Genomic DNA, 24,658 nt, shown 5'->3' with positions numbered 1-24,658 from the left:
GGCCTCAAGTGCTCCTACACATTCTGAGCTGGACAGGGGCAGGGAGAGGCTGGGTTCATGGAATGTCCACTTTTTCCTTCCCACCACATTCAGCCCTTTCCCCTGGGCTTTCTGGAGGACAAGGGAGACTGAGAGCCCCACGCCGCGCACGTATGTGACCACACAACAGGCCCCTCGGCTCGCAGGCTGGAGCTGGCGTGTGTGTGCCCGTGAGCCTGCCCACGCCACAGGAACCCCTGGCTGAGATGGAGTGATTTGGTGCACCCTCAGATCAGACCTATCATCTTCAGTCTAGGGGTGCGATCCCATAGAATGACCACAATGCTGAAGTTTTCTAGAAGGCGCATTCAGAATGCAAAGAAAGCAAGTGAAACTCATGTGGAACATGAATAGATTTCATCTCATGCGAGACAGCAAAATTGGTAACGCGTCAGTGTGCAGTCGATACAAAAATGATTGCTGAGGTAACTGACATTCTTTGCTTGCACCGGGTCCTGGAAAGCTGGTGGGTGCTAACCTGCAGGCCTGTCTCAGTTCAGACAGACCATAGCTGATGTGGGTCAGAGCCACATGTGGTCAGTGCCCACTGTCGTGGCCAGCAGGGCTCCGCTGAATAAGGTAATTCCAGTGATTCCCAGCTAAACGGAAAACGTACCATCTCCTGCCCCACCCCCTTCTCCTCTCCTGTCCCCATAGGCCCAGCCTCCTTTTGTTAGGCCAATGGCCCCTGCTGCCTCTTGCACGGGCCCCTGCAACCGCTGCCACCCCTCAGCAGGAAGTGTCCCCACTTATGCTCTTGGGGACCAGGAGCTGTAACCAGGTAGGGATGTCACCAGGCAACGGGCCCCGGGGGAGAGCTCAGGTCTCCCACACCTGTGTGCCAGCCCCCTGGGTACCCGTGGGGCGGGGCAAGGTGGGGTGGGAAGATCACGGCCTGTTTACCTGCGCCCAGTCTCCGTGTTGTCCTGGACCCGGCAGGAGGCCCATGGAGCTTGGGGCCACAGGCCACAGGGGACAAGGGCCAGACACCCCGGCCATGGCTCCAGGCCATTGATCCAGCCCAGGCCGGCCAGCTGGGGGTGGAGAGACCTTGGCTGGACAAACAGGCTCCTGAGGTCTACGAGCAGGTCCTGGGCCCACCTGCCACTCCTGAAGGGAAGGTAAGCAGAGGGTCCAGGATGAGGGGCCCAGGGCCTATGTGAGTGACCTGCTGACAGAGGCCCCCGCCGGGAACCAGAGCGAGCTCTCTGGACTTGAGCCACTTCTGTTATTCTGAGGCCAGGCCCTACTGGGCCTTCTGGGCCAGAGAGCGGCCTGCGAGCTGAGTCTGTGGGGCGTAGAGAGCCGGAGTTGAGGAAGTGTGCGGGGAGTGAGCCCACCGTGTGGAAGGCACAGGGCTCCGATGGAGGGGATGCTTCTGGGGGCCGGGTGGTGTGGCATTTAGGTGGACAGGGACAGGGAGAGGCCCGATTTATAGGCTAACTGCCTTTTCCTTCCCACCAAATCCAGCAATGTCCCTTGGGTTTTCTAGAGTGCAGGAGAGACTCAGAGCCCTTCATTGCACACGTAAGTGACCCACACACAGGACCCTTGGCTCACAGGCTGGAGCTGGAGTGTGTGTGTGTGTGTGTGTGTGTGTGTGTGTGTGTCTGTGTGGAGCTACGGCGTGCACTCCTCAGCCTGCCTTTATCTGGGGGCGTCTGTGTGGGTTTGCAAGCTCAGGACACCCAGCTTCAGCTGGTCACAGCAGGGCTTCCCCAAAGCACGGACCCGCGTGTCCCTGGGTCAGAGTCCCAGCTCAGCCCTACTCTGCTCAGTATCGGCAGAAGCGTTCGTCTCCCTGTACCTTGTTTTCATTAACCATTGAAAAGACAGCAAGGCAAATAGCTGAGGCTGCTGGATCCAAGGCTGCCAGAGCAGAAATCCCTACAGCAGTTAAGCCCAGACCCAAGTTATCAATGCCCAGCAGCTCTGCCCTCCAGCGAACGAGGACAAGGCTCCTGTGCTGTCAGGAAGGGGGGAGGAGATGGGGAACCGGTGCTGGTGTCAGGTGCTCCATCAAGGTAAAGGTTGCCATGGAAAATGGGGTACAGCCCCTCCTTCCCAGTGCTCTGTGTCAGAGGACAGAGTGTGCCTACTTGGTGAGTTGCACTAATGAGGTGGCTTCCCTCCTGGGACATTCTGGGACAGTGCCCAGAGGAGGGGGCATCTCAGCTGAATGTGGAGGGGACACATTGCTGGCAGATCAGGAGTAATTCAGCAGAAGGGGTGCATGGCATAGCAGAGGTGCTGCTCAGAAATGAAGGAGAATCACCGAGCTTGTGATGCAAGCAATGGCCTGCCCAGGGTAGCCTCCCTCTCTTCGCTTGATCTATAGTTTGTTAACTCTCCCTGTGGTTAAAATATAACCAAGAGACAGGGCTGGAGAGATGGCTTAGCAGTTAAGGCACCTGCCTGCAAAGCCAAAGGACTCAGGTGCAATCCCCTAGGATCCCCATAAAGCCAGATGCACAGGGTGGTGCATGTGTCTGGAGTTCATTTGAGTGGCTGGAGACCGTAGTGCTCTCATTCTCTGTGTTGGTCTCTCTTCTAGATATCTCTGCTCGCAAATAAATAAATATAACCAAGAGAAGGCCAATGTCATCAGGGGGGTGGTGAGAGAGGAGGTGGGGGAAGTGGGCTGGCCACATGGGCAGGCAGTGCCTTTGAGCTGTGGCCAAGGAGTTGGGATCTTACACTCGTTCATTCGACAGTTGAATGTCAGCTCTGAACCTGGCTAGGGAGCAGGACCCACAGAGGAGGGTGGAGAAAGCCACAGAGAAGACAAAGGACACCTAAGCACATTGTGTGACACAGGTCTCCAGAAGTGCCATAGAGAAGTCAGCAGAGAGAAGGGGGTGGGGAGGGAAGGCCATCTTGAGGAAAGGACATTTGAGGGACGGCCTGAAGGACGCAATGGTACGTGTCACAGACTGAAGGAAGCATGCTCCAGACAGGGCAGGTGGCAAGTGCGAAGGTCCCAAGGTAGATGTCTGCAGCCTGGCACGGAGCAGGTGTGTCTTCAGCGGAGAGGGAAAGAGGACAGGAAGATGTGAAGGGTCCCTTGGTTGGGAGCTACGTGGGGCTTATGACCCAGGCACATGGTGATGACATCACTCCAGCTGGTGCAGCTGGTGTGGGAGAATTTGCTGGTCATGATGTCTGTTGCGGGAGTTAATGGTGGCAGGTGATGTGGCCTGGATGACGGGGGCGGGAGATGTCGGACAGTGGCTTGGGTGAGCCATGGAGATGTCATGGAGGGCTGGGAGAGCCAGGCGTGGTGGCATGTACTTGTAATTCCAGCGCTCAGGAGGTGCAGGCAGGAGCAGAACCAATTCAAAATCAGCCTGGACAGGTTCAGGTAGCTGGGGTGAACCTCCAAACCAGGCACAGTTATGAACGGAAGGAGATTTATTGAAGCTTATAGATCCTGTGTAAATTCCATAATGGCAGAAGAAGTTGGCCCATTTTATAGGATGAAGGGAGGGGGAGGAGCCCCAAAGCAGCCACACCAGTACAGGCAAGCACACTTGGGGAACTCCAGGCAAAGCTCAGAACCTTGCATATCTAAGGCTAGAATTCCCCAAGCTCACGTTAGGGCTGGACTCTAGGCTCTGCCCCCCAATGACACCTCCTCCAGCCAGGTAGCTAGAAATCCAAAAAGCTTTAACAAAACTCCTGAATCTTATTGGGGAACCACCAATCAAGCTCTCAAATTCTACCCTGGCCCCAAATAGATTCATAACAATCTCACATTATATATTGTATTCAGTCCAAATGCAAAGGTTCCCACAGTCTTTATTTTATTTATTTATTTATTGGTTTTCTGAGGTAGGGTTTCACTCTAGCTCAGGCTGACCTGGAATTCATTATGTAGTCTCAGGGTAGCCTCAAACTCTCGGCAATCCTCTTACCTCTGCCTCCTGAGTGCTGGGACTAAAGGCGTGAGCCACCACACCAGGCTAAATTTTTTTATTACTTATTTGAGAGCAACAGACAAAGAGAGAGAGACAGAGAGAGAGAGAGAGAGAGAGAGAATGGGCACACCAGGGCCTCCAGCCACTGCAAATGACACCAGTCGTGTGTCCCTGCCCCTTTGTGCATCTGGTTAACGTGGTTCCTGGGGAATGAGCCTCAAACAGGGGTCCTTATGCTTCACAGGCAAATGCTTAACCACTAAACTATCTCTCCATCCCATTCCACAGTCTTTACTAACTTAAGATAGTCCCAAAGTCCCAAGTCTCATCTGAAATTTAGGGTTGTCTCTTAGTTGTGAGTCCTGTAAAATTAAAACAAGTTATATACTGTCAACATAAAAAGGCACAGAGTAAACATTTCCAACTGTTATAAGGCATAGCAAGGAGAGACTGGAACAATGCGAACTCAATAACCATCAAGCAAACATCAAACTTCTGCAGCTCCAGTCTGATAGAACCAGTGACCAATGGGGAGTCTCTGGATTTTCCAGTTCTGCCCCTCCGGCTGGGCTGAGTAGCCAGGGAAACCTTCCATCCCTAGCCAACAATGTCCATGGTAGCCCTTGCACAGACATGGCGCATCCAAAACATCTTCAGGTCTCTACTGCAAACAACAGCCCATCTTCCAGTGGCTTTGCCGGCCTATCAGGATCCAGGTCAACACACCCTGCTTCATGCTGTATCTCAGCAGCAGCTCCTGTCACTGTGTGCACCTCACCCCCTCCACGCATTGCATTTCTCACACTTCCTAAACCAATACCAGGTGTGCAGGACACAGCCATATTCTTAATTCAGGGACAAAAATAAATCAGTGACTTTTGAAGAGCAAGTTCCTTCTCCAGTCAACTCTTTCCAATAGTTTGCATGTCTATCATCGCCTTTCCTCAGACATCCTTTCCATTGTTTTAATGTAAAGCAGCTGGGCCATCTTCCTTCCAAATGCTAATGTATTTGACAATAGAAGCTTCAGCAACCAGTCTTTGTGTCTGTAATTCTAAACTTGTTCGAAATTTTTTCAACTTAAAATCTTAACTCTCTCGGTCCCATATCTTTAGCCAAACACACCAGTCCATTTAAGGTTAACATTGATCAAACTATCTGGGCATGGACAGCAGAAGACAGCCCTTCCAGTAGAGTTCCCACCATCTTTTTTCCCCCCTTAGAAAGTTCATAATCAAAGGCTCCAAATAGAGTTCTCTCTAAACTTAGCATTTTCAAACTCTCATCAGAATAGTCCATACAGCTTGGCTTACTGCTTTAGAAGGTGTCTTTAGTTGCAAGTGCCAAGTTCATGCCCATTCTTCCAAAACAAAAATTCCAAAAGACCAAAATCCACACGGTCAGATGCATCATGCAGCAACTCTGCCCCACTCCTGGTACTAATTCTGTAATAGCCAGCTTCAGGTCGCTGGGATGAATCTCCAAACCAGGCACAGTTATGGGAGGAAGGAGGTTTATTGATGTTTATAGATCCAGGGGAAATTCCATGCAAAGGGCAGGGGTGCTGCTGCCTTGCTTCTGGACACCATCAGCAAAGGCTCTCTTGTAGACACCAGGCTGTTTTCAGCTCCTCTCTTCTCCCACCAGGATGCCTGCAGCCAAGGCCCCCCAAGCTGCTGGCGGGCAGGTCGAAGGAGGTGATGGAGAAGAGGCTGAGCCAGAGGGGATATTCAAGACCTCCATGGGCACCAAGAGAAAGGCCCGAGACTACCTCTGCCTGGCACCTCTGTGTCTGGCCCTGGTTGCACTGGCTTCAGCCGGGTTCCTCCTCTGGTATTTCCTAGGTAACGGTGTGGGCCTAGCTAGAGTGGGGGCTGGGGAGAGCTTAGATGACTGCACAGAGCACACGGTAGAATGGACCAGGATTCTGGGCTCTGTAATGCCTAGCTACTCTCCTACTCTCTGTGTGGCTTTGTGTAACTTCTTGAGCCCCCTCCTTGCTTGACCTCTGAGCTAGGTCCTGTGGCTCAGGTCTGCTCCCTGCTTCCCCCTGCTGAGGTGGGAGGATTCTTTATCACCCAGGTCAAGCTGAGGTATGTGAGCATTTCTGTCCTTGGCCTACAGCTCTCCTGGGCAGCCTCGGATGCTAGGAGCCAGCCTTGCTTGCTGCAGGAGGCCCAGAGGCACAGCTGGTGCCTGGGACCAATTAGCACCTCTGCTCATTTGAGCCCAGCCCGTTTCCTCTAGGGAGGAACCACATCTCCGTCATCTCTGTGTCTCCAGGGCTCAGCATGAATGGAGGATGTAGGGGGCTAATGGAGAGCAGCCAGGCTTGTAGGTGGGGGGGGGTCGTCTTTTCCTTGTCTCTAACTTTGGCTATTTCCTCCTGATATCATGGTCCTCAAGCAGTCTGCTGGAGCCCTGGGAGCAGATGACCATACTCTGGGCCCAGAATCACCCTTGTACTCACATATCTGTGGCACAGTGCCCTCTGAGAATTGGATGGGGACTGGCTTGGCTCTCTAGTTCTTGACTACAGAAAGAAGTTGATCAAACAAATCAGGCTGAGCCTGTGAAAAAGTTCTTTATGGATTGTAGAAAACTTGCCCGTCCTTCTGTCTATCCATCCACCCATTCGTCCATCAATCCATCATCTATTCCTTCATGATCCATCCATCCAACCTTCATACATACATACGTGTAGTGCCAGACACCTCCTATGTTCCGGGGTCTGTGCTGGTCTCTGCAGATGGCCTCCAGTTTTAGGCTTTCACTGTAGTATCAGACGCGGCAATTATAACCCATTTCAGAACAGAGGGTGCTGAGGGGGTCAGTCAGGAAATCCCGGAAGGGACAACCCATCTTGTTTACATGATTAGAAACTTCCCATTAAACAGTTTGCAGAAGAAGGGTGGAATTCTTTCTGGATTCATCTCCTGTTGGAATTTTAGGCCCATTGAGCAGGACCTGGGAGCCACACCCACTTAGAGCAACCCTAGGGAAACAGATCTGCTCGAGCCCAGCTCAGGGGAGACACAGGGGTGACACAGTAAAGATCCCCATATATGTCAGGAAAGACTTACAAGTTCTGCTCAGTACTGAGCAACGCAGAGCAGGAGAGGCGCATACGGGAAGCACCAAGTGCTGGGCCGACTGGATAATTCACCCTCAGGACTGGAGGGCCAGGCATTTACCCATCAGCTATCATCCTAACTCCTCCTCCTCAGCAGTCCCAGGAGGGTGCTCCTGTGTGGCTGAGGACCCAGTGGGGCAAGTGCTCCAGAGCTTGCCTGGGAAAGACAACCCCCCCAAAGGGATTTAGGGTGAAGGAGGCCCTTGGGGTGCTGTGTTGATCACTCTTCCTGCCCGGGGTCAGCAAGAGGATAGGTGGGAGGCAAAGGCTGCTACTGTGAGGGGATGATGGCGCCAGGAGCATTTGTCCGGATCAGGACCAGCACCAGGAGAGGGACAAGAGGCTAGACAAGGGGCAGCCTGCTCCTGAGCCTGTTCTGGGGAGCAGAATGTGCTGGCTCCCTTGCTGCTCTGTAGGGTCCAGTAGCTGGCCCCTCCCGCTCCAGTGTCTTGGGCAGGCTCGTCTCTGCACCTTGCCTCACAATCCATGAGAAAAAAAAAAGAAAGCTACATCAGGGGCTGGAGAGATGGCTTAGCAGTCAAGACTGTGAAGCCTAAGGACCCAGGTTCGATTCCCCAGGACCCATGTAAGCCAGATGCACAAGGTGGCGCATGCGTTTGGAGTTGGTTCATAGCGGCTGGAGGCCCTGGTGCACCCATTCTCTCTCTGATCAATAAATAAAATTGAATAAGCAGAAAGAAAAAGCCACCCAGAGAAGCCCCTGGGCCGCCAGCCACCATCCCCTACCCCTCTGCGTGTTTCACCCCGGGGTCCCTTTGGTGGGCCCCTCGCCTCTGCTCCTGCTGCACACTCCTAGATGGCCGTAGATGATGGCTCCTGAGTGTTGAGGCCCCAGTGCCCAGTGCGTGCCCTGCTGTCTGTGCCCTCTGGAGATGGGCTCTGCCCTCCTGCAGTTCCAACAGCTTGTCAAGTTCAGTGCTGGATGCCGGGCACAGGTGGCAATCTTCATTGCATTTAACCCAGCTCACACCCTCTCCCCTGGCTCCTTCCGTTCCACGTTGTGCAGCGTGGAGCGGGTGGTTGTGTCTTGTCTTCTCCTCAGCTCCTCCTTCCTCTGCACTCCATAAGAAGCTTCTCTTCTGTCTTCACCCACTTCCCTTTTTACTTCTTTCTCTCTTTTTCTTCTCATGTGGATATGTGTGTGGTATGCACGTCCGTGTGCATGTGGGCACACATGTTGGGCAGGTGTGTGTGCACATGCATGTGGCCAGACGTTGAGGTCAATGTCAGGTGTTTTCCTCAATTTCCTTCCACCTCATTTTTTGAGTTAAGTCCTCTCACTAAACGCCGGGACTCACTGATTCTGCTGGGCTGGCTGGCCAGTAAACCCTGAGGAATCATCTTGTCTCCATCTCCTCGGCACTTAGATGACAGCCATGGGTCACTATACCAGGCTATTTGTTCTGAGCTATTTCCCCAGACCCCTTTCACCCCACTTCTCTTATCTTGTCCTGCATTGGAAGTCATGGTCCTTTTATGTCCTAGTGATTCCCAAATTTGCATGTTCAGCCCAAGTCTTCCCTTAAATTTCCCTCCCTCCCTCCCTTCCTTTCTTCCTCTTTCTCCCTCTCTTTCCTTCCTTGTTTCTTTTTTGAGGTAGGGTTTCACTCTATCCCTGGAATTCACTATAGCATCAGACTGTCCTCAAACTCACAGCAATCCTCCTACCTCTGCCTCCAAGTGCTGGGTTCAGAGGTGTGTGCCACCATGCGTGGGTCCATCTCTTTCCTGTCCTTTCTCTCCATTGTCCAAGAAATCCTGCAGCTTTCATTATTCTCCCTCCAGCCCATCCCCCATGACTCCTCTGGTGTCCATTTTGGCTTTGCAAAATCTCTCCCCATCACCCCTTGAGCTGGGTGTGGTGGTGCACGCCTTTAATCCCAGCACTTGGGAGGCAGAGGTAGGAGGATCACCGAGAGTTCGAAGCCACCCTGAGATACATAGTGAATTCCAGGTCAGCCTGAAAAAAACAAAGCTGTCCTCCCATTATTCTCTAGTATGCCCCACAGTGTGAGTCCAGTGTGAATTGGAGGCTCCCTTATTAACATGGTAAATGAGGGGTGCAGGGAGGCAACCCTAGCAGCGCTGCCTTGGAGGCCCAAGACCCTGGGCCACACTCAGGGTTGGGGTGGCAGGAAGGATTAGGAGAGCCAGAAGCATTCTGGGCAAGCTACACCGGTGACTTTGCCATTCCGCCCTGGGCAGGGTACAAGGCGGAGGTGACCGTCAGCCAGGTGTACTCCGGAAGCCTCCGTGTGCTCAACCGTCACTTCACCCAGGACCTTGCGCGCCGGGAGTCCAGTGCCTTCCGCAGCGAAACCGCCAAAGCCCAGAGGATGGTAGGTCTGGGTGCGGGGGGGGGGGGGGGTGAGAGGGGGAGGGCAGGAGTCTGCCAGTGTCTTCTCACTGGTCACCCTTTCTGGAACACTCACCAGAGCCCAGCTCTGTTCCCAGCACTGGACAGAGCATGTTGGAGGGTTGGCAGGTTAGCGTGCAGGATAGAACTCACTTCGGTGGGGTCCTGATCAAGCCTCTGGCTAGGTACACGCCCTGATGTCATAGCAGTCCAGCCGACAGCCACCAGCACAAGCCCTTTTCATGTACTGTGGCGGCCACTGCACTGGGGATGGTGGGCCACCGATGCCTTCCGTTTTCAGCCAGGCATAGAGCCGCTTCCCAGAGGCTGGGGGACTGCTAGTGTGTTCTCTCAGCCGTGAGATCTGGGGGGGGAGGATATTGTGTACCCTGAAATCTGGGCCTTGGTGGGTACAGCTCCAAGGGTCTCCAGACCGTGTCAGTGGTATCCTACTGATGGAGTTCTCACTGCCTTCGGCTCTCCCCTGCCTTCCTAACTGAGCTCCTGGCTGTGCCCAAGGTCAGCAGATGGAGGGACAAGACCTAGGAGCTGAGTGGGGTCTGCAGGATGGAGGAGGGCGGTGGCAGAGGACACGGGGGTGACTCTAGCGGAGGTATGAGGCTGCGTGTGAGTGCCTCACTTAACCTGGTACTTGCAGCAGTGGCAAGTCCCCGCCCTGAGCTCCTGTGCCCCCCAGGGGTGCTGGGAGGAGCAAAGATCAGGAGGTAGGAAGGGGCCTAAGAATCCTGAGCCTGTACCCCTTGAAGGGTGACCTGGCTCTTGCCGCCCTTTTTATTTTATTTTATTAAAAATTTTTTGTTCATTTTTATTTATTTATTTGAGAGCGACAGACAGAGAGAGAAAGAGGCAGATAGAGGGAGAATGGGCGCACCAGGGCCTCCAGCCACTGCAAACGAACTCCAGACGCATGCGCCCCTTGTGTATCTGGCTAACGTGGGTCCTGGGGAATTGAGCCTTGGACCAGGGTCCTTAGGCTTCACGGGCAAGCACTTAACCGCTAAGCCATCTCTCCAGCCCCCCTTTTATTTTTTTAGAGAGAGAGGAGAGATAGAGAATTGGCTCATCAGGGCCTCAGCCACTGCAATTAAACCCCAGACACTTGTGCCACCTAGTGGGCATGTGCGACCTTGCACTTACCTCACCTTTGTGCGTCTGGCTAACACGGGATCTGGAGAGTCAACATGGGTCCCTAGGCTTTGCAGGCAAGCACCTTGACCGCTATGCCATCTCTCCAGCCATTCTGTTGCACTCTTTTATAGCTCAAGGAGCTTCTTGCCAGCACCCGCCTGGGCGCTTACTACAACTCCAGCTCTGTCTACTCCTTTGGGTGAGTCGTCCTGGCCCAATGGGCCACAGAGAGAGCCTTGGATGAGAGAACCATAGGGACCCCATAGTGCACTATGGGGTTGCACGGTCTCAAAACCAAAGATAAATGAAGAATATAGGGAAACTGAGGCACAGAGTGGGAGTTTGGCTTCCTGTGCATGGCCCAATTTAATCAAGCTTGGTCTCCTTATCTACAGAATGGCAGTGTGGTATGGTGGGGCTCAACACCACTGGGTGACGGGTGGGCTGGTGATGGCCTGGCACACAGTGGGTTAGGTTGGGTCGGAAGTGATATTTGAGAGCAATGGTCCCTCTTGGTTCTGCCACCCACCAAGCAGTCTATATATGTGTATTCAACCTGCACCCTGTGGGTCACAAGAGTCCAGGATAGCTATGGACTGTGGTCCAACACATTTTTATTTTTTTAATTTATTTTTTATTTTAGAGAAAGCAAGAGACAGAGAGAGAGAGAAAGAGAGAGAATTGGCACGCCAGGGCCTGGGCCACTGCAATCCAACTCCAGTCACTTGCGCCACCTAGTGGGCATGTGCGACCTTGTGTTTGCCTCACCTTTGTGCGCCTGGCTAAGGTGGGGTCTGGAGAGTAGAACATGGGTCCTGAGGCTTCGCAGGCAAGCGCCTGAACAGCTATGCCATCTCTCCAGCCCCCAGCACATTGTTAGATGATGTGATAGTACCATAACAGAAGGTGGGACAACCCCGGTGGCGTGCAAGTGACTTATTTTCCGTCACTGTGGGTCAGGATGGAGAGAACAGCTCTGTCACTTTGGGTGAGGACGGAGACTAATGCCTGGGGTGTAGGAAGCACTCAGTCTGTCTGAGATTCAGTTGCTCTCCTAGAGCGCAGGGCTGGGCAGGGACTGGCCTGCAGACCCCTCTTGCTTCTGTCCACATAGGGAGGGACCCCTCACTTGCTTCTTCTGGTTCATTCTTCAAATCCCGGAGTACCAGCGGCAGATGCTGAGCCCCGAGGTGGTGCGCACGATGCTTGTGGAGGAGCTGATGTCCACAGCCAACAGCTCGGCCCCGGCTCCCTACAGGGCCGAGTATGAGGTGGACTCCGAGGGCCTGGTGATCCTGGGTCAGTATGGGAAGGAACCCTGGTGGGGCTGGATCAACAAGGATGAAGGAGGCCTGTACTAGGGCTGGGATGCTCAGATGGCCCCCTGTCACCCAGGAGCCAGGACAGAGGGACGTTAAGGACCAATCTCAGACATGCCTGGCTCAGATAGTCTTCCCCGATTTATTTCCATCGCATTTTACTTTGTTGCTTTTGGTCCTTGTTTATTTATTTGTCCATTTCCTTTTAACAGAGGGCAGCGTGAAAGACATAGTCGTACTGAATTCCACGCTGGGTACGCCACCATTTTATTCATTCATTCATTTATTTTTTCCTTCCCTGCTTTCCTTTTGAGTTTAAGGTTTTCTAGGCTGGCCCGTTGTTGGGAGTCACATGGCTTCCATAGGGACACCAAGGGATGCCAGGGGTCTGGGTGAGGGCTCTGAGCAAGGCTGGGGCATGTGGGATGGACAGGAGGCATTTTGGCATGAATGTGTATCTCATAGACTGGTGTGTCTGCCCCTGTGATGCGGAGCTGTTCATTCATACAAAAATCTCACTCTGCATCCGGTCACTGGATGCAACCTGCCCATGGGCCCTCCTTTCTACCAGTGGGAGAATTAGTCTTGCCAATGCAAGCTGGGTCCAGGATTAAGCCATGGCTTTTTTTTTTGGAAGCACCATTTCAGGTACCCTCTGGGACATCATCCTTTTTCCCTTTCCACTAGGCTAAGCAGCCCTCCTCCCTCCCTGCCCCATTATTAGTCACTTCGCTTTTCTCTAAGAGGCCCCAAGACTTCCTGCTGAGTCCTGGGAAGCAGGGTACCAGCTGGACCATCCTGTGGCACGGGCCCCGGGGTACTGGCCACATCGCAGTCTGTGGACTGACAACTCTTACAGCTATGCCATGCGCTGCCTGGGCAACTGTCTCCTACTGCTCTAGGTACAAGCACCCGAGTGCTCAGATTCCTCCTATGTTAAAGCTTCCACTCAGACCTGAGGGAGGGATGGCGGTCTTAACCCCTCTCAGGGAGGAAGATGGACCAAAATCCTAGTTATTTCTTTTCTGACCTCCTTTGCTCCTGTCCTGCTCATCATATGTACTTCCTTGGTGAGTGAAGGTTGTGTTGTGGTCAAAGCACAGTTTTCAAAAGATTAAAGCTGAGCCTGTGCCAAGTTTACTGCCCTCATTTATGAGGAAGCCCATAGGATGGTATGGACACAGATCCTGTCTGTCTGTCTATCTATCACCTATCTTCCACTTATTTATCAATCTTTCATCTATCTAGCTTCCATTTACCTATCAATCATCAAGCTTTCTTCTACCTACTTATCTATTATCTACCTACCATCTATTTATCCGCCCACCATCCATCCATCCATTGGTGGGAAATGCAATACTGGGATGGCGTTAACAGGTTAACTGGCTGATGTCCTGCCAGGCAATAAGGCTCTAACATTTAAGGTGACCTGTTTTCCAGTGAACCCAAATTCCTTTCAGCTTGGTGGTCTTCCCAAGGTGAACACACAGCCTTGAGAGCCTTGTCACATTGAGTCTGCACAAACCCTCACTCCCGGGAGTCTCCTGGGGGCTGGCTGGATGATGCTTGGGGACATGCGGGTGAGCCTTGGCCGCAGGCCACTCTGCTCTGCTGGCTGGCTCTGGAGGACTCATGAGCTGACAAAAACTTTCACATTTTTTTTTTTCAAGGTAGGGTCTCGCTGTAGCCCAGGCTGATCTGAAATTCATTCTGGAGTCTCAGGCTGACCTTGAACTCACAGAGATCCTTCTACCTCTGCCTCCCCAGTACTGGGATTAAAGGCTTCTGTCACACGTGCTTGCCCAATTTTTACATGTTTAAACGTCTTTTTTTTCTAGCATAATAGCCCTAATAGCATAATAGTCTGTCTCTTAACTCACAAAGTTTATATTTACTGTCAGGTCCTTTGCTGCCCAACATAGAGTGTATTCCTCACAATTCTGGTCTCTAGACTCCTTCCCTCAGGAGGCAGAGGTAGGAGGATCACTGTGAGTTCCAGGCCACCCAGAGACTACATAGTTACTTCCGTGAAACTCTACCCTGAAAGACCAGAAAAAAAAAAAGAAAGAAAGAAAGAAAAAGAAAAATTATTTACTTTTGAAACAAGGCCTCTCTAGGCAGTTGAGAAAGTCTAGACTGACTTTGAATCATAATCCTCCTGCTTCGGTCTCCTCAGAATTGAGATTACAGTTATGTGCCACTATACTTGGCTTTAACTTATTTTAAAAGCACTAACAGCCGAGCGTAGTGGCGCACACCTTTAATCCCAGCACTCGTGAGGCGGAGGTAGGAGGATCACAGTGAGTTTGAGGCCAATCTGGGACTGCAGAGCGAGTTCCAGGTCAAGCTGGGCTAGAGTGAGACCCTACCTCAAAAAGAAGAAGAAGTAATGATAAACTCATTAATAGAAACAAAATATTTTTTTTTCTGCAAAAATAGCAATTTCCCCCTTAATTAGTTTGCTTTGAAAAATGGCATTGTAGTGCCTGTCCGGTATCAGGCTGAAGAGATGGCTGGCAGCTGTTCTTGTGGGTTTCTATAGTTGGTCTGCTGTAATGTCACAGGGCTCTGGAAAATGCCACTGCACTCCAAGAGACCAGTGGCAGAGGGGTCTATTCATGTTAAAATGACTCCACGGGCCCATGGAGAAGCCTTGCTGTACTGTGTTGTGTGGGTGGCTCTTAGTATAGCTGTCGTGTTTTTTTTCTTTTTTGGTTTTTCGAGGTAGTTTCACTCTAGCCCAGGCTGACCTGGAATTCACTATGTAGTCTCAGGGTGACCCTGAACTCATGATGATCCTCCTACCTCTGCCTCCTGAGTGCTGAGATTAAAGGCATGCGCCACCATGCCCAGCTCAGTATAGCTGTCTTTATGCTTTATTTCTGTGTCTGAAGGAATTTGCTTTCTTATCGCAGGAAGATGGCTTTTGTAATATCCTGCCGACGGGTGTGAGGGTTCACACTTGTAATCCCAGCACTTGGGAGGCTGAGGCAGGAGGTCAGAGAGTTCCAGGCCAGCTTGAGGGACATAGGGAGACACCGTCAAAGCATACTTTTTAAACCCTTTCTGCCTTGCCTTGGCAGAATTTGCACCATTCTCACATCGTCTGCTTCGGCAGCCTCCTTTGATAGGTCATGGGGTGCAAGGTCTAGGTCAGCTTGGTCAGCGGGGAGGGCCCAGGATATCACTCCTGGGTGTGCCCTGCCCGAGTCAACACTGTGGGTGCTCTCCTGTGGGCGAGCGCACATGGCATGGCCCTTGCCTGCGCTTTGTCTGCCCTGATGCGTGTGTCGCTGTGTTTTTGACAATGACTCCGGTGCTTCTTGCTTGCTTCTGCGCCCACCAGAGCCCCTGTCCTCCTGAGCTCAGAGGCCGGGGGTTGGATGAAAACTCAAACTCCCTGTTGTGCTGAGGATTGAACCCAGTCCAGTGCTGTACTGTTAAACCCCACCTCAGCCTGTTTGAACCCGCTGAGGAGCCCTGGTTCCGCCAAGGAGAGATACTCACGCAGACTCCTGTAACTGGAGTGGAGCCTGGCAGCCAGGAAGAGGAGAGCTCTGCTCAGGGGACAGAGGCTGACACTGGGCTGGGAGGCAGAGAAAGGGGAACAGGGGGACATCCAGGAAGTGGGGAGGGAGCCTGGCCAGATGTCCCGGAAACCTTCATAGAGATGGGATTTGGGCTCAGGCCTGGGGAGCTTAGAGTGCTCAGGTCCAGAAAGGAAGGGGGTTCCTGAGCAGATCCTCTGCCTCCAGCCAGCAGGGGCTCCAGGTTCCAGAGGTGTCTCTGTTTAACCCCAGAGATCGGCGCATGTCTCAAAAAGAAAATGATTAAAATTAGTCAAGCATGTGCTGAAAGCAAGATTTAAGGAATACAAACACCCAGAAACAGCGGGGACCTTCACCAGCTGGTGGCAGAGGTCAAGAGCAGCGGCCTGCCCCTTCCCCAGGCAGGTAACTGGGCTCCTTTGGTGCCCCCTTGAGGTCCTCGCCCTGTTGGAGTCAGGTGGCCAGGGTGCGAGAGGTTTCTGAGGCAGGGTGGAGCCTCAGAGCATGTGTGCCACCTCTGTTCCGTTTTGCTGTTATCTTTGGTCCTCGGCACCATGCAGAGAAGGACAGAGCAGAACTTAAGGTGGTTGAACCCGGAGTCACCCAGCTGAGGAGCAGTGGTACCAGGGTGATCGATATTTCCGAGTCACCTATCTTGGCTCCGGTCCCAAGTCCTTGTGCTTCCTGGCCGAGCACTTGAAGCTCCTGGCCTCCCCACACCATGGCTTAAGACCAGGTGTAAATGTGGCATTGCATGCTCCATGGGGAATGGTTGCTTGGTCACCACTCGGTCCAGAGCTCTGACCAAGCACATCGGAGGTGTCGAATCATGATTCTGGACAGATGAATGGGAGGTCCTATTTTGCGATATCTGGCATTGCATCCATAGAGAAGTGACATTGGGGTGAGGGGATCTGGAGTTGTATGAGGCAGGAGGAGGTGCGTCTATGCAAAGTGCCCACGGGCTACTACAGGAAACGAACAGGAACTGAGTTGGTGGGTGTGAGTGAGGCTCTCGGGCTCTGGCAGCATCCATGCTTGGTGGGCACTAGCTCTTTACCGTACTCCAGGGGCGAAGGTCCGCTCAGAGCTCAGCCCTCCCCCAGGGCTGTCTTCCACAGCGCTCTCAGAGAAGTCCTTCCCCCTGTCCCTTCGGCCTGCAATGCACAGGTGTCTTGCCGGTCTCCATTCTGCTCACTGTTGCTGCCATGGGATCCATGTCAGGCCACTCCCCAGCCCCTCCGAACCTTCCATGGCCCCCTGTGGCCCCAGGACAACGCGGCACTGGTTCTGCGCCTTCCTGACCACCTACCTGTCTCTACCTTACAAGGCCCCAGAGCTCCCCTCCCTGCTGTCCCTGACCCTCTGCTTGAGACAGCCTGTGCCTCTATCTGTCCACCATCCTGGGCATCCCCAGAGAGCACCTGGCCCTCTGTCTGGCACTCAACCCTGCACACAGGGCTGTTTGTTGAATGAGTGACTGATGGACCTGTGAGTGCATGTGTGGATGAGGGACTGTACAGCGAAGCCATGGTGGGCGGGGGGTTGGCAGAAAGGTGGGTGCCACAAGATGGGCTCAGCCCCTTCCCTCGACACCCCACACCTTGGCCTGAGAGAACCAGCTAAGGGCTCTGACCTCTCCCCCTCCAGGCTGTTATCGCTATAGCTATGTGGGTCAGGGCCAGGCCCTCCAGCTGAAGGGACCCGACCATCTGTCCTCCAGCTGCCTGTGGCACCTACAGGGCCCCAAGGACTTCATGCTCAAACTGCGGCTCGAGTGGACCCTGATCGAGTGCCGTGACCGGGTGGCCATGTACGATGCGGCCGGGCCCCTGGAGAAGAGGCTCATCACCTCGTGAGTCCCAGAGGATGCTGGGAGGGCTCTGAGGTCAGAGTTCACACTGCATGCCGAGACCAGGTGCCGTGTCCGCAGGCTGGCCTAGAGGTCAGGGGGGGAAAGGAGGCTGAGAATGGTTATGTGCTGAGAAGCAGACCCCAGTCCCTTCTCTAAGCATATTTCCCCATCAGGATGTAACAAAGCAATTGCTCTAGGCGAGCCCTAAGGTCAGCTCTGGGAGACAACATGTCTTGTTAGACTATTCCAGCATCTGGGAGCAGCCCGGACTTCCTGCTTCTTAGTCATGTGACCTACGGCTGAGGAGTTTGCCTTTCTTTTCTTTCTTTTTTTTTTAATTTATTTGAGAGTGACAGACACAGAGAGAAAGACAGATAGAGGGAGAGAGAGAGAGAATGGGCGCGCCAGGGCTTCCAGCCTCTGCAAACGAACTCCAGACGCGTGCGCCCCCTTGTGCATCTGGCTAACATGGGACCTGGGGAACCGAGCCTCGAACCGGGGTCCTTAGGCTTCACAGGCAAGCGCTTAACCGCTAAGCCATCTCTCCAGCCCAGGAGTTTGCCTTTCTGAACCTCAGTTGTGTTTTTTCCTCTGCAAAGGGGGTTTACACTCATGCTTGCTTGCCAGTGGTATTGTGAGAATTTGAATCTCACCATCTGTGCCACATGGTGAGCATCCGAGTGCGCTTGCATGCTAGGCAGTCGAGCTGGGCCTCGTGGCAAAGGCACGGAGTGGCAGGAGCAAAGTGCCCTGTCGTCGTTGGTAAGTAGGGAGCTACCGAAGGCTCCGGGGCAGAACAGTCAAGCTTCAGGCTACAGAACGTGGTGCGCGGAAGTGACTTTGGGGCTGCAGTCAGTAAGGTGCTTGCCTGGTAAAACATGAGGATCACTGTGAGTGTGAGGCCTCTCAGACTACAGAGTGAAATCTAAGTCAGCCTGAGCTAGAGTGAGACCTCCAAAAACAAACAAATAAATAAATAAATATAAATAAATAAATAAAAAGAGGGACCAGGCATGGTGGTACACACCAAGAGTTTGGACACAGAGACAGGAGGCTCCCTGGGGCCCGCCGGCTAACCAGTCTAGCCTACTGGATAAATTCCAGGCCAGTGGGAAACCATGTCTCCAAAAGGAGGCAGATTGCCATTGCCGGCCGTGATGGCTCACACTTTTACTCCCAGCACTCAGGAGGTGAAGTAGGAGGATCACTGTGAGTTTGAGACCACCCTGAGGCTACACAGTGAATTCCAGGTCAGCCTGGGCTCGAGGTAGACCCTACCTTCAGGTACCTGCAAACACAAAGACCTGACTATGATCACAGGGCAGAGAGTGGGCAGGGTGAGGAGGGACTAGAAATGACCTTGGCCTCTAGGGGCCTGGCCACCCACCCTAGAGAGGGCAGAACATATGTTGGATCCGCAGGGCTCTGTGGCAGATTGGGGCAGGCAGTGTCTGGTCATTCGTTGAGCATTTACTTTGTGCCGGGGACCAAGTGACTGTAGCTTCAGTATTGCTTGGGCCTGGCCAGCTTCTCCATGACAGGGAGTGAGTGTTCTGATCCAAGGAAGTCCCTAGATGTGAGTCAGGCCACCCTCCACGGGCCCCTGAGACTTCAGTTCTGAGGTTGCTGATGGTACCTGTCCTTGATGCCCTCCCGACCCCCATTTGGGGTGTGCGTGGACTGCTCCTGAGGGCTCTGGGATGCTTGCTGGCTGATCCCTCCTCCAAACAGCTGCTGGGAAGGTGACCTGATTGCAGCTCAGGCCTGCCTCTGCTCACCCAGGCGCCAGGCTCACTCCCTTCTGAACTGGCCCAGCTGGCTCTTCAAATCTGCTCTCTGCTCGGTGTTGGGGGAGGGGGCGGGGCTTTTCAGTGACTGGCAGATAAGCAGGTGCCTCACTCAGCTGGCTTTAGTTTTGCTTCTCAATCTTCCTGAGGCTCTGCTGGAAGTCTAAGGTGACCCCAATAATAAAAATGGGAACCCATGCCAAAACGGAGGGGGCTTGATCCCTCTTTGTTCTGATCTTAAATTCAGCTCTCAGAGAGATGAGGCCTTGAGGCTGAGAGACCTCAAAGGGGGGGGGCGGGGACCGGGACTGCAGGGTAGATTGAGGTGCGGGGCGCAGCCACAGGAGGGGCAGGCCAGGGGCTTAAAGCTTGGGGGATGTGGGGAGCTGATCATGCCCAGGCAAGACGAAGCAGGAGGCTGAGTGGTCACCCTGTCTGGGCCCTGAGCAGTTGGGCCGGTGAGGAGCTAAGTGGTTGGGGCATGGGGAGGGGATGGGCATGCCAAGGGCATCACATATGTGGAAGGAACCAGCTGTGGCCCTGCAGAATGTACACCTACCCCTGCAGAGGCGGGTGGGGGCCTCAGTTTCTCTACCTGGAAACCCAGCAGTTGGCCTTGACAATCTCTGCCGACTTCTCATGGCTGACATTGTACTTCCAAAGTCTGAAGTTTTAAGGCAATGTTATTTCTCCTGAGCCTTCCAGACGCTAAGTTCCAGGTAGATGCCGGGGGGGGTGCCCCAGCGGCCACCTGACCTCACACTGGCTCCCTCCCTGTCCCAGCCCACAGCAAAGCTCGGAGTCTGACGTGGACTTTCAGTGGTGGGGTGTGTGTAGGGTGGGGTGCTGCAGCCCTCTGGCTTCCCTGCTAAGATTCCCTGGGTCCCTGGCGACTGGGGCAGAGAGGCCCGCCATGGGACCCGGATTGGGGTCCGTGCCGCAGCTCCAAGTCTGGAAGTCTTTCTTCTCTTCTTTCTGTGGAGGTGGCCTGACCCAGAAGGGGCGGGGCCTACTCAGAGGCACATGGCCGCTGGTTGGAGACCTGAGCCTGGAGCGGGGTGTCTAGACCCACGCATGCTCCCATCTAGCAGCCCGGCTCCCGGTGCTGCCCCTGTGCCCTCCTCTGCTCCACCAGGGTCTACGGGTGCAGTCGCCAGGAGCCCTCGATGGAGGTGTTGACATCAGGCGCTGTCATGGCGGTAGTGTGGAAGAAGGGCCTGCACAGTTACTACGACCCGTTCGTGCTCTCTGTGCAGTCTGTGGCCTTCCAGGGTGAGCGTTTCCAGGTGGTGGGATCTTTGTCCTGACTCCTGGGAGGTGGGAAAGAGAGAAGGTTCTAGAAGCTTCTTGGCTCTTCACCCTATACCCAGCCCTCTCCTATTTTCTTTTTTAAAAATATTTTATATGTTTATGAAAGAGAGAGAGGGCACATGAGGGCCTCCAGCCATTGCAAATGAACTCCAAATGTGTGCACCACCTTGTGCATCTGGCTTATGTGAGTACTGAGGAACTGAACCTGGGTCCTTAGACTCCTAAGGCAAGTGCCTTAACCAGTAAGCCATCTCTCCAGCCCTCTCCTATTTGCTTTACTATCTTTCCTTTCCTCATGCATCAGTCTCTCTCTTTCTCATTTTTCCTGATCTCAGCTCTCCTCCTTGCCACACTCAACAAGCTGAAAATATGGCAAGCCAGCCCCAGGTCTGACCCCAGCACAGGAGTTCAAGGCAGGACCTTCCCCAGCCCAGCCACCTTTCTCTCGTCCCTGGCTCTCCATTCCCACATCACACCTTGCGCCCTGTCTGTCCTCTGAGTCAAACTCAAGGTCCCTTCCTACGCCAGCAGGGAGGGCGCTACAAGGCCCCTTACTGTTTGAAGCTTGGGTTGTCTGCTTCTCTTTCTTCCAGCTCGGTGTCCCCTCCCTCTCCTGGTTAAGCCAGGCATCTTCAGCATGTCCCTAGCCGGTCTTGCAGGATGTGGAAGCTGTCATTCTCTTGAGCTCTCCGACCTTGTGTTGAGGGAGGACAAGGAAGAGCTGAGCAATCTCGGCCACGGAGAGAGGCAGCTAAAGTCATTGTTACTTCCAACCTCCGCGTCCTGAGCACCTCCCTAAGCGACTTGGCCACGTCTTCCTTTTCCTCCAAACCTCATCCTGCTTCTTTTCGTGGCACTGTGATGGAACCCTGGGCCTTGGCACGTGCCAGGCCAGCGCTCTGCCACTGAACCACACCCCTGAATACTCTGAAAAGGGAGCGGCCCTCCCCCCTCAGCTGTACAAGAGGCCAGCCGTCCACCTGGAGGGGGAGGAGCACGCCATGTCTGTCTCATCTGCTCCGCTGTCCTTGGAACTGTGCGCTCTCCTTGTCCCCAGTTTATAGATGAGGAGGTTCAGCCATGTCTACATGGTCACGCTCGGCACCAGACTTTGTGTCAGAGGTGGTGGGGTGCGGGGTTGCAAGCTACCTGGTGGTAGCTGCCCACCTGGTGGAAGGCGCTGTGAGGAGGGCTGAGGGACCCAGCTTGAAGGCTGTTCTCCTGCCCAGACTGCCAGGTGAACCTGACGCTGGAGGAAGGGCTGCACCAGCAGGGTACCTTCAGCACGCCCTACTTTCCCAGCTACTACTCACCGAGTACCCACTGCTCCTGGCACTTCACGGTGAGTTGTACCCCTGCCTCCTTCCTGTCCTCTGCCCAGAGCAACCCACGGGGCTCCAGGACCTGGGGATAGAGGGACAGGGCCCTATCCTGCTCAAGAGCCCATGCAAATCCTACTGGGTGGGTGGCAGCTGGGACCAGGGCCTCCCTCTGTTGGTCCCAGAGATGTGTTGCTTGAGTGACTGGCGGACCTCAGCTCCAGCTAGTGCTGAGTTGGTGGGCCACCTTCCCCCTGTGTTGTCTGGAGATGTGGGCACTCCCGCTTGACCGCACCTCACAGCCCACGTGATGACCCACGCCTCTCTCTCCCTCCAAGGTACCTTCTCTGGACTATGGCTTGGCCCTCTGGTTTGATGCCTATGCACTGAGGAGACAGAAGTATGACGTGCCGTGTACCCAAGGCCAGTGGATGATCGAGCACCGGAGGTACCAACCGGAGCCCCTCCCCTCCTCCCAGTGGGGACCCCACCTAGGGAGCCCAAGACCACCACCTGGCCCAGCTGGGCATCAGGGGAGTGAGCAAAGGACTGGGCTTGGGCTGCCAGCTGCTCTCATGCTGTCTCGGCTGTCATGTGCCCCCTTCCTACCCTTGCCCCGTCCTCTCCTGTGGCCACACAGGCCTCAAGATGCAGATGATGATATCAGTCTGGGGGCTCATCCCAGTTAAGGAAATGGTGTCGTTTCCTTGGGTGCTGTAACTCAGTGTTGAAAATACGAATCTAGCGACCAAGGGGACAAGGATATGGGACCCTCAAGGACACGTGGAGGCCTTTCTTCCTTCGTCCAGCTCCCCAGACACAGACAGCGGCAGGTTCCGGCTTCCACGAGGACAGTGAGCCTCTGGGCCTCCTACAGAGCGTCCAGCCCACTGATCCTGCTCCTGTCTGTGGTCCCTTCGTCGGAAATTTCTGGCTAACGATAGAGTCCTCTGGGGAGCTGGCAGTGGATAGAGGGTCCTGCCGAGGGAAGCATGTCACCAGCACCAGTGTGGCAGGGAGGATGAGGACAGTGGCGTCCCCCAGGATGAGCAACTTACGACATTACACAAGTTGGGGTGTCTGCATGGCTGTGTCTGTCCGTGTGTGCGTGTGTGCACTGTGAGAGTGATCACACTTGTGCACTGTCCTTCCCCACGGCCACTGGACATCCCAAGCCAGGGCACCCACCTTCTGGTTGGGGGCGGGCTCAGGCCATTTCTGTGGCTATCAACGGTTTCCCTGAGTGAGGTCCCACCCCTATCCCAGACCTTCACTGGAGGTCCAAGGTCCCCTGGTGGAGATCCATCCCTCTACCCCCGGGCCCCTGCCGTGCCTGGTGAAAGGGAAGCTGTCGTGGGTCCTGCCGAGAAGAAGCACAGGCCGGCCCGGCTCTGGTTACCGTAGGCTGATAACGATCATGTCATTTCTGGGAAATTCTCTGAATGAGCATGTCCTGGAAAATGTGCTGTGTGGGTGGCGGGGGCATGAGGGTTGTGGGGGGGGAGGGCTAGTCCTTTGACCCAGAGAGCCATGAGAGGGGTCAGGGAGAAGGCATCTGACCCTCCGCGTTAGTGCCCATCTGACTGCTCTGAGCCTCCTTGTCCCCCTCCCCGCCCTCCCTGTCTTCTGCCCAGCGTGTCCTTCTGTCTTCCACGTGCCCTGGCGGAAGTCCCCCATGCCCTTCGGTGGCTCCAGGCGGTGGAAGGCCTCGTCCTCGTAAGATCCGGCCACTGGCTGCCGGTTTCACAGAACCCCCTTGCTGGGCTCCCCTTTTCCAGGAACCTGTCCTCACAGGCATCCTCTCCTGTGACGTCATTCTCCTGTGACCTAACCCATCCTTTGCCCTGGCTTGCAGCCATGAGATCGGGGGTAACCATAGGCTCCTGAAGCCTGTGGGACTCCCTGTGGCCTGGTCGGGCTCTAGCTAGCCCTGGTGCTGCTCTAAGACCCTAGGGCGCAAGTGCTGCCTGGGGCCACTCTGTGGATCTCACAGGAAGTGTGCGTGTGTGTGTGTGTGTGTGTGGAGGGGTGTAGGTACACAACTGTCATCTGGCTGTAATGATGTCACTCCAAGAGGCTGACCTAAGAACTGAGAGTCATACTTGTCTTGTACCAAGGTCACAAAGCTTGTCGAGTGGCAAAGCTGTCTCTCCGACTAAGCTCTGCAGTGCCACCATGGGGGTTGCTGTCTGCCTGTCCCTCTCCCCTTTGGTCCTGCCTGTCCCTTTGAAGAGGCATGTGTGATGTGTGGCTGACTCTCCCTTCCTCCCTCCCTCTCGCCCTCCTTTCCTCCCTCCTTTCTTTCTTTCCTTTTCTCCCACCCATGCTTCTGTCCATTCCCCAAGTATTTCTCCAGTTCATCTGTGTGAATTTGCTGGTATGTAAAGTTGACAGGATCCTGACCAACCATCTAGGTGAGGCAAGAAAGGAAAATTACCCCAAAACCCAGAAAGGTCAGGTAGCAAGGCAGGCCACACGGTGCCACAGCATGCTCTCCAACACCTGGCACTTAGCTGAGATAAGTGGGCACCAACCACCAGCCTTCTGGTGCTTCCTGGAGAGCACCTGGTGGACAGGGTGAGCTGCTGGGTAGATGGTTCCACAGCAGGAGACAGACCCAGCAGGGCTAAGAGGCAGAGGGCCAGGCTCAGCTCCTGGGTGCTATGTAGGGAGAGGGAGGGTCCTGCCTATGTGTCCAAGCCAGGGTTTCTGGGCTTTCTTATTGTTACATGAAGTCAGTTGGCTGCTAAATTAAAAATAATTTGTCACACTGCATAGATACAGGCCATCTGTAGGGTACATGCCTTGGGTGGGGCACTGGCTATAGGCCAGTGAACTTGAACTCTTGTGTGTCCTCCAGGGATCCCACCTGCATTTCCATGGCCAGTACCAAAGGCTACCCAG

General features: G+C 54.2%; 1 protein-coding gene across 2 annotated transcripts in view; it reads left to right on the top strand.

The window, feature by feature from the left end:
• The first annotated feature begins 726 nt into the window (after positions 1–726).
• Tmprss6 (transmembrane serine protease 6) overlaps positions 727–24,658 on the top strand; it is a 34,683-nt gene continuing 10,751 nt past the window's right edge. The window contains exons 1-10 of one of the 2 annotated variants that reach the window (XM_045152979.1): positions 727–820; positions 5,604–5,800; positions 9,316–9,449; positions 10,747–10,814; positions 11,730–11,914; positions 12,147–12,188; positions 17,133–17,337; positions 20,260–20,396; positions 21,665–21,777; positions 22,093–22,202. In XM_045152979.1, coding sequence (XP_045008914.1) covers positions 5,605–5,800; positions 9,316–9,449; positions 10,747–10,814; positions 11,730–11,914; positions 12,147–12,188; positions 17,133–17,337; positions 20,260–20,396; positions 21,665–21,777; positions 22,093–22,202 — 1,190 coding nt within the window. In that variant the 5' untranslated portion in view covers positions 727–820; position 5,604. Of the gene's footprint in view, positions 821–968; positions 1,161–5,603; positions 5,801–9,315; positions 9,450–10,746; positions 10,815–11,729; positions 11,915–12,146; positions 12,189–17,132; positions 17,338–20,259; positions 20,397–21,664; positions 21,778–22,092; positions 22,203–24,658 lie in introns of those variants that run through there. The other variant, XM_004650281.3, reaches the window with a different exon arrangement.

Source organism: Jaculus jaculus, chromosome 6 (genome assembly GCF_020740685.1).
Source record: "Jaculus jaculus isolate mJacJac1 chromosome 6, mJacJac1.mat.Y.cur, whole genome shotgun sequence".
Classification (NCBI taxonomy): domain Eukaryota; kingdom Metazoa; phylum Chordata; class Mammalia; order Rodentia; family Dipodidae; genus Jaculus; species Jaculus jaculus.
The sequence above is the reverse complement of the archived record's forward strand: the minus strand, read 5'-3'. Positions and strand labels throughout refer to the sequence as shown.